The sequence below is a fragment of the Bidens hawaiensis genome, unplaced genomic scaffold (genome assembly GCF_021521415.1).
Source record: "Bidens hawaiensis isolate Kalapana, Puna unplaced genomic scaffold, B.hawaiensis_p1.1 tig00032172_1, whole genome shotgun sequence".
Taxonomy (NCBI): Eukaryota; Viridiplantae; Streptophyta; class Magnoliopsida; order Asterales; family Asteraceae; genus Bidens; species Bidens hawaiensis.
The window spans coordinates 75151-84769 of NW_027495475.1; the positions used below are offsets into that span (position 1 = coordinate 75151).

The 9619-nt window shown below is 34.4% G+C and overlaps 1 protein-coding gene across 1 annotated transcript; it reads left to right on the forward strand.

Moving 5' to 3' along the window:
* The first annotated feature begins 3582 nt into the window (after positions 1-3582).
* Positions 3583-4143, forward strand: LOC143583221 (uncharacterized). Its single transcript, XM_077065589.1, has one exon. It carries the CDS (start codon positions 3583-3585, stop codon positions 4141-4143), a length of 561 nt encoding a protein of 186 aa, XP_076921704.1.
* The last annotated feature ends 5476 nt before the right edge of the window (positions 4144-9619 follow it).

Below are 9619 nucleotides of genomic sequence, written 5' to 3' on the forward strand. Positions count from 1 at the left end.
ACAAGAGTCTCCAACATATCTACGATCAAAAGGAGTTGAACATGCGACAACGTCGTTGGGTCGAGCTACTTAAGGATTATGATTGTACCATCAAGTAGCACCCTGGCTAAGCCAATGTAGTGGTCGATGCTCTCAGAAGAAATGAAACTCCTAAGCCTAGACGGGTGCGAGCATTATAACTCACGATTCATGCCAACTTGCCTGATCAGATTCGTGATGCTCAACTCGAAGCTTTGAATGACGATAACCTCCCATCAGAACTCATGTGGGGCATGGATAAGCAACTTGAAGCCAAATCGGACGGGGTCCGATATCTCTAAAACCGGATTTGGGTCCCTCGATATGGAGACTTGAGAAATCCGGTGATAGACGAGGCACACAAGTCCCGATAATCCATTCACCCTGGCTCAGACAAAATGTACCATGACCTGAAGGTACTTTACTGGTGGCCGAACATGAAAGCCGAAATTGCCACCTACGTGAACAAATGTTTAACCTATGCAATAGTCAATGTGGAATATCAGAAACCATCTGGTCTGTTACAGCAACCGGAACTCCCAACGTGGAAATGGGAACACATTTCCATGGACTTCATCACAGGCTTACCCAAAACACCGACGGGATGCGATACCATATGGGTGATTGTTGATTGGTTGACTAGGTCTGCGCATTTCTTAGCAATCAAGGAATCGGACAAAATGGAAAGACTGACACGCATCTACATGAAAGAAGTAGTTTCTAGAATCGTAGTGCCTTTCATATCTGATCGAGATTCCCGCTTCACTTTGCATTTTTGGAAGTCACTACAGAACGCACTAGGCACTCGCCTCTATATGAGCACAACATACCATCCTTAAATGGATGGGCAAACTCAACGCACCATTCAAACTTTGGAAGACATGTTGCGTGCATGCGTATTGGATTTCGGAAAGAGTTGGGAACCCCACTTGCCCTTGGTTGAGTTTTCGTATAATAACATCTACCACGCCAGTATTAAAGCAGCGCCGTTTGAAGTGTTGTACGGACGAAAGTGTCGATCGCCTCTTTGCTGGGCAGAAGTGAGTGATAGCCAAATCAATGGTCCCGAATTAGAACTTTAAACCTCAGAAAATATTTTCCAAATCCGGAACCGCATAGCAGCAGCACGGGATCGCCAAAAGAGTTACGCTGACAAGCGCCGAAAACCTCTGGAATTCCAAGTGGATGACAAGGTTTTGCTGAAAGTCTCACCTTGGAAAGGTGTAGTTCACTTTGGAAAGCGAAACAAACTCAATCCACGATACGTTGGCCCATACCAGATAACTGAGCGTATCTGCCCGGTAGCGTACCGATTGGATTTACCAACAGAACTCAGTGGCGTACATAATGTTTTTCATGTATCTAACTTAAAGAAATGTCTTTCCGACGAAACACTAGTAGTTCCTTTGGGCGAATTACAAGTTGATGAATTGCTTCGCTTCATCGAAGAACCAATCGAAGTTTTGGATTGGGAAACCAAAACGCTCAAACACAGCAAGATTCCCATCTTTAAAGTTCATTGGAACTCGAGACATGGACCAGATTTCACGTGGAAATGTGAGGATCAAATGATGAAAAAGTATCCTCACCTTTTCGAAGGGTTGACCAAGCACCGAAAACCTTGAAAACCGACAAATCGTCAGAATACACCGGAGGTATGAATTAAATTTCGGAACAAAATTTCTTTCTACAGGGGGAATGATGTGACAAACTGAAAATTTTTTGCCTTTTTCAGACAGCCATCGCAACATGACAAAAATTTTCTGGACGAAAATTCTTTCAACATGGGAATGATGTGACACTCGTCAATTTCAGGTTAACTCCATTAATCCAAACTACGTTAATTCAAACTCAAGATCACACAAACTATGTCATTCCAGTTAACGCATATCTCATTACATTTAGTTAGGGTTTAAATGACGCATGACAATCATTACACAAGTAGTCTTTTGGAGTTTCACCGAAACACACACAAGTCGACTCAAACCGTTGGTGAACAAACAATAAATATTATAAACAAGTACTTGATATAATTATGTGTTACGTTTATATGTGTAAATGTGTGCTTGTATGCATGTCATCATATTATGGAGGTGGATTGATGTTTTATGCTAGAATTATACAAAATAGAAGTTGAGGGTGCTAGTTGTAACTTGTAATTTATTTAATTAATATATAAACAACCTTAACCATAAACCATAACTCTCCCTCTCCCTCTCCCTCTCCCTCTCCCTTGCGACGGAAGCCCTGCCCCCTCCCCTCTCATTTGATCGGCCAACACTACACACACACACACATACATACAAGATTGTTACAAGTTGTTTGGAAGATCCAAGGTTACTAACTAGGTAATTAAACACTCCCTTAATCCATTCCATTGATTTGTTTGCATGATTAAACATGATGATCTTAAATCCGAAGTGTTAAATATGTTGAGTATTGATGAGCTAGGGTTGTATGCTTGATTATTAGTTCATAAATTAGTAGTTTGTTGAGGTTTTGATGAAAACTTATGCTGGACAGATTCATAATTGTTGGAATTTTAGTAATATGGCTTATACATATTCTTGTTAATATATTATAGATAAAACCTATTAGTTAAGTTTTAGGCTAATAATTAAACATGGAATAATCACAAGGGGTGTAAAGTGAAAATATTATTATGATCGACGTTTTTTGGGATATATATGCAATTTATATTGCAACCAAAATACACAAAGAAACATTCAGACGACAAAGGATTTGTGAAGCACTGGTTCTTCATCATTAATCAATTCAGGTTCTTGTTTCAATTTCTTGATCTTATCCGATTAAATCAATTGTAAGTGCACAAATGGTTTAATCTAAAAGAGTAATCGATTTCAAGAACATCCTGGTTATTTAATTTCAATTTCAAGTTCTTTATCAAATTAGGGTTTGATAAGTTTAGTATAATTTTCCCTTTAGTTTCAACAAAGATTAAACCATTAATGCATATTAAACCATTTGATTGGGGTATTGGTTGGTTATTGTATGTATTGTTATCAATATTAATATTGGGGTTAAAAAATAATGATTTTGATGTGTTGAAATCAACGAATCAATACTAGTTGGGCATTGATTGTAACATTTAAAGATATTAATTCTTGAAATTAATTAACTATTCACAATTTGATTTTGTGGTTAATTGAACGACATATAGTTTGTTCCAAATTTGAATTAATTTGGTATTTAATGGAATATATGGATTTAAAGTCTGTTTAAGTTTAATCCAACTTGTTTATTGACATTAATTTACATTCATTAAATTTGTAGTTTATTAATATTGAATTCGTTTGATTGAATTGATAATGAAATTAATTTGTTTTGAATTTCAATTAATTCAGACTTCAATATTTGAATATATTAATATCGCAATTAATGGATTTTAACCCATCTCAATCTAATGCTGAATAGATAAATCGATGTCACCAGGGGAATATCCAAATATGAAATAATTTGGAATTTGACTCATTTAATTCATTTATTTGAATTTTAATTAATTCAGCGGTAAATTGAAATTGAAATTGGTTCAATTCAGATTTAATGGCTGGGGAATCGATTAAGGATATGTCTAGCAAATTTTCAAAACTTGAGAAATTTGAGGGACATGATTTCAGAAGATGGAAGAAAAAAATGCATTTTCTTTTAACAACTCTGAAAGTTGTGTATGTTCAGACCACTCCAATGCCTGCAATGCCTGAGGCATCAGAAGAGGAAACTCTGGAACAACAGAGAAGACGATTGAAGTGGGAAAATGACGACTATATATGTCGCGGACATATATTGAATGGGATGTGTGATGCACTCTTTGATGTGTACCAAAATGCTGAGTCTGCCAGGGATTTGTGGGATTCTTTAGACACCAAATATATGGCAGAAGATGCATCTAGTAAAAAGTTTCTTGTAAGTAACTTCAACTCTTACAAGATATCGAATAATAGGCCAATTATGGATCAATTTAATGAGTTGCAACACATTCTTGGTCAATTTGAACAACACAATATGCACATGGATGAGTCAATTGTTGTTTCTAGTATCATTGACAAATTGCCTCAATTATGGAAGGATTTTAAGCATACCTTGAAACACAAAAGGAGAAAATAAGTTTGGTTCAGTTAGGTAGCGATATTAGGATTGAAGAATCTCTTAGGATTCAAGAATCCGGGAAATTAAAAGGGAAAATGGAAATGGGTCAAAACTCAGTTAACTTGGTTGAAAAGGATGATAATTTCAAAAAAGAGAATCAATTTATTGGAAAGAAAAGAAAGGGAAAAAGGGGCTATCAAAAACCAAATAAGAAGCGTGATGAAGGATATTGGAGGTGTGGTAAGATGGGTCACAAGAAGGATTGTCGTGTGAAACTACCTAGTGGAAACAAGGGTTCAAGTGGAGCCGGTCCAAGTGGGTCGAAGGACCCACCACCTCAACCAGGTATGTTATCTAAACCATCTTTAGGTTCAATAAATTTACTTGAATGTAACTTGAATAATCCAAATGAATCATACCATGGGTTAAAAATTAATAAAAATGAGTTTGCTCATGATTTAATTATTGGTACAAATGAAGTAAATTTTGGCCCACGGCAAATTGCCCATGTACGCAGCCCAATGAATAATTTGTTTGGCAATAGGCTGAGAATAGTGAAAGGAAATAAAAGTGAGTCACTAGACTCGGACTTTGATTCAAATTTATTAACGATGAACGTTAATAATTTGGAAAAGTGTTCGGATATAAAGTTAAGTAAAGTTGAACACATTTCACTAATTGCTAAATCATTCTATGTGCAGGATGATTTGATAGCTTGGTGGGTAGACTCGGGTGCTACCAACCATGTTTGCAAAGATTCAAGATGGTTCGTAGAACTAAAATTAATTGAAGATGGATCTTTGCTAAGGATGGGGAATGTATCAACCGAGCCTATCGCAGGGATTGGAAAAGTCAAACTGTTATTTACTTCTGGGAAACAATTATTATTAGATAATGTGTTGTATGTACCGGGGATTCGAAAGAATCTTATATCCGGAATTGTGTTAAATAGTCATGGATTTAAACAAGTAATAGAGTTGGATAAATATGTGTTGTCAAAACATGGTATGCTTGTTGGATTTGGTTATCTATCTAGTGGTATGTTTAAACTTAATATTCATGTACCATTTGATAATGAATCTGTTTGCATGGCATCTTCATCTAATAATAAAGTAGATTCTATATCTAACTTGTGGCATGCTAGATTAGGACATGTTAACTATTCTAGAATGCAAGATATGGCAAAAATGAGTTTAATAACAGGATTTGATATGAAAAATAATAAATGTCACACATAACAATTAACTAAAATAACTAGAAAACCTTTTAAAAGTGTAAAAAGGGATTCTCGATTGCTAGAACTCGTTCATTCTAATTTATGTGTTTACCATAGCGCACCATCACTAGGAAATAACAAATATGTAATCACATTTATCGATGATGCAACTAGATATTGTTATGTTTATTTATTACATGCAAAAGATGAGTCTCTTGATAAATCTAAAATTTATAAACAAGAGGTTCAACAATTTTATAATGATCTGATTAAAACCCTTAGAACAGATCGCGGAGGGGAGTATTATGATCCAGTATATTTTCAGTCCGCCGGTAAAATACATCAGACCACAGCACCGTATACACCGTCACAAAATGGTGTTGCAGAAAGGAAAAATAGAACCCTAAAGGAAATGGTTAATTCCTTATTATCCTACTCAGGTTTGAGTGACGGGTTCTGGGGAGATGCTATGTTGACTGCATGCTATTTATTAAATAGAACTCCCAATAAGAATAATGAAATAACTCCGTATGAGCTGTGGAAGAAAAGATCTCCAAATCTGCATTATCTCAGAGTTTGGGGATGTAGGGCAGTTGTACGCCTTACTGATCCTAAATTAAAAATTTAAGTGAGAAAGTCATAGATTGCATCTTTATTGGATATGCGAAGAACTCTAAAGCATATAGGTTCTATGTAATAGAACCAAATGATTCTATGTCCATAAACACTGTCATTGAGTCAAGAGATGCTATCTTTGATGAGGAGAGATTTACCTCAATACCTCGACCTACTGATATGGGTCATCACTCACGAAGTAGGACTAGTGATTCTACTGATAATACAGTAGTTCCTCCTGAGCCTAGAAAAAGTACTAGAGCTAGGAAGATAAAGTCTTTTGGAGATGATTTTCAACTATACTTAGTAGAAGGTTCAAAGGATAACATTGAATGTCAATATCAATATTGCTTCAGTGTGGAGGATAATCCAAAGACTTTTGGTGAAGCTATGGCTTCAAGAGATGCAAATTTCTGGAAAGAAGCTACGCAAGATGAGATTGATTCCATCATGCACAATATAAATTGTGGATGTTGACCTCCCATGAGCTTTCCATGGCAATTTGAATGGCCCAACAAACTAACGAAAAAAACTGAGTTGGACAACCCATGAGCGTTACATGGCAATTTGATTGTCCCAACTAATTAACGAATTAACAATGCAATGAAGTTTGTCGGTTCAATGAGCGTTACATGGCGTTTTAACCGACCAAACTAAATAACGAACTATCGAAATAAATATGGGTAGTCGGAGTATCTTGTTAATCGCCACGTTTGATTACTCCAACAAAAATACGAAAACAAGTTAAGAAATGGATAGTAAGAATGCCCATGGGTTCCATGGATTTTTCACCCAACTAAACATTTAAATAACGGAACACAATAATCGCGAATACCGAGTTTAGCTACGAATCACCGTGAATTCGGTTTAAAATCAACCTAAGGTGTCGTTCGTATGACAGTTGTGTTCCTCTTTGGCCGAGAGGAACTTGTCATGCTACCAAGCCTTAAAATGAAGGAGTAAAAACAAAAGTAGGGAATTATTAAGGAATTTCCCAATAACAAAAAGACAATTTATTTTCATTTAAAATATTTACGAAAAATTTTCTTTGAAGGTTGAGGCATAGCCTCGGAGTTGTGTGTGTGTGTGCATAACAATATAATAATAAGAATAATCATTATTTAAGTAGTTAAATAAGTACTTAATCTAGCAAGCAATTACGTAAGCTGTAACAATCAAATAGAAAACATCAGGTAAACAAATAAGCACGTATGGGGCTCCTAAGCATCTTACTAGGGCACCACTAACGACCTATCTTAAACCTTCGGCTCTGATACCAATCTGTCACACCCCAACCTACGGCGGAAATGCCGAGGCGCGAACTGATTGTCACAGCTCTCAAGGTTACTATCATGCATAATATAATTTTCAATGTCTATTTAATAATTTCAAATAAAACAAATATTCATGTACATCAAAGTTATAAGTAAACAATTACATTAAACATCCAAAATTAAGTTCTTGTATCTTTTCTCTAACATGCATCCAAAGTTGCTTCAAACAATCTTGATAATCACGTCAACCTGCATATGCGTTGAAAATAATATAGTTTGTCAACACAAGGTTGAGTGAGCAACACACCAGTTTAGTTGTACATATAGTATATATAACAAAATACGTAGCTGCAACAAGTCATATGAGAAAAACAAAATAACCAAATGAGCAAGTATAACTGAGATGTCGAGAAGCATAAAGGCTAACGACTGAGATGTCGAGAAGCATAAAGGCTAACGACTGGCGTATGATCATACTAGACTGAGATTATGTTGGACCTCTCCGAATGCAAAAGCATACAAAGCAAATAAGCACATAAACAAGTAAGGTATAAGTTGTTAACACATAAGACAATAGTTACAGTTTTGAGTATAAGTATATATGAGAAATATATTTACGCATATGTCCCCAAAACGTGGAAAACAAGTAAAATAGGGGAATGTGGTACTCACCTCGATAGACGAATAATAGAGAAAAAGGAATATTAAGATTTATGATTGCGGATCATCCGTTGGCGACAAAGCCTAAGTAACATAAATTGAGGAAAATAAATACGAGTTGAATAAAGAATCTAAGACTAAATAGAGGTTCCGGATTTGATGATCGAGTGTGTTCTTGCGAAAGTAAAATATTAACAGATTTATTAATTTTATGATCAAAGTCTTTTAATATGATTTAATTATATAATAAAATACTTAAATAAATATTTGTAAAACTTTATAGTTTATACAAAAATAATTTGTTTTATAGGTTTAAAACTACAAATATGTTTAATGTATTTATATGCATTTTTATTATTTAATAAAGATTTAAATTAGTATGGTAAATTAAAATTAATAGACATTAAATAATTTATATAACATAAAACCTTTATAAAACATTATCAATTTCTAATATATATATATATATATATATACACTTATATACACGAAAGAAAATGTGATCTAGACGAGTATTATAAAGTAGGTTTCATAAAAATGGCTTTAAGTAGTTTATTATTATTAATAATATAATTATTAAATGATTTAAGAATATTTTAACATAATTTAACAAAAAAACGTCTGGTAAGGGACTCGAACCGGCAACCTCAGATACACAACATGGAGCACACACTACCCCTAGCCAACTGGGCTAAGGGTTTTGATGGTAGTAATCTGAAACATGAAAATATATAAACAAACTAGATTCAACCCAGATCAAACCATAAGAACCCTAGATTCTTAATTCGTTTAATTGCTTGATAAATGATAAATTAGACAGAGGGCTATTGAAGCCTACACAGCGACGAACACAATGATATAATCAGTTACCTCTAACAACGATGATACGATGGCTAATTAGATTAGACAGTTGCCGGCCATAAATTGATTCAGAACGAGATGTAGCAGTAAACGTAATACAATTGACTATGGGGATTAGATCGTCGATAGCACAAAGATGATATCTGTAAGTTTAATTGAGTTATAGCGTCCAAATACATGTATAATGAGAAACGGGTCGATGTTGGTTTGATATAATAAGAAAATGAATCACAAACGATTGTTTTAACATAAATACATTGTCGGTTAGGCTGAAGATGGTAAGTATAACATAATTCTTGATTCACTTTCTATATCGGGTGCGAGAATTGTTGTCCAAGACAGGAAATTGTATAAACGGGCCTAATAAGCGGGTCACGATTTTGGTTCGGATATTGGGTAAACAGGTCCAGTATGGATTTTAATATAATAATTATAATAGAAATTGCAGTATGGTCCCTGAATATTGGAAGTGGAAATACAATGAGGTAATAGTTTATGTTTGGGTTAAAATTGCCAAACTTTAAAAGTCATATATATATATATATATATATATATATATATATATATATATATATATATATACATATATATATATATATATGTATTATATAATTAGTTAAATAATAATATCATAATAGTTTAATTAACTCGATAAAGCGATAAAAAATTTCCCAAAACTCGAAATGGGTCGGGTTTATAGTTCCGAATAGTCTGAGTTGTTACAGAAGTAATTCTCGGAATAAGAATTACCCGAGGGAACAATGGAATTGCTATCTCTCAATCTCATTACATTGAGAAAATATTAAATAAATTCAATTGTTTGAATTCCTCTCCAGTTGGAACTCCAATAGATCCAACTGTTAAGCTT

What these genes read in the sequence shown, in the direction of transcription:
- LOC143583221 (XM_077065589.1), top strand. Translation starts at nt 3,583, where the DNA reads ATGGCTGGGGAATCGATTAAGGATATGTCTAGCAAATTTTCAAAACTT.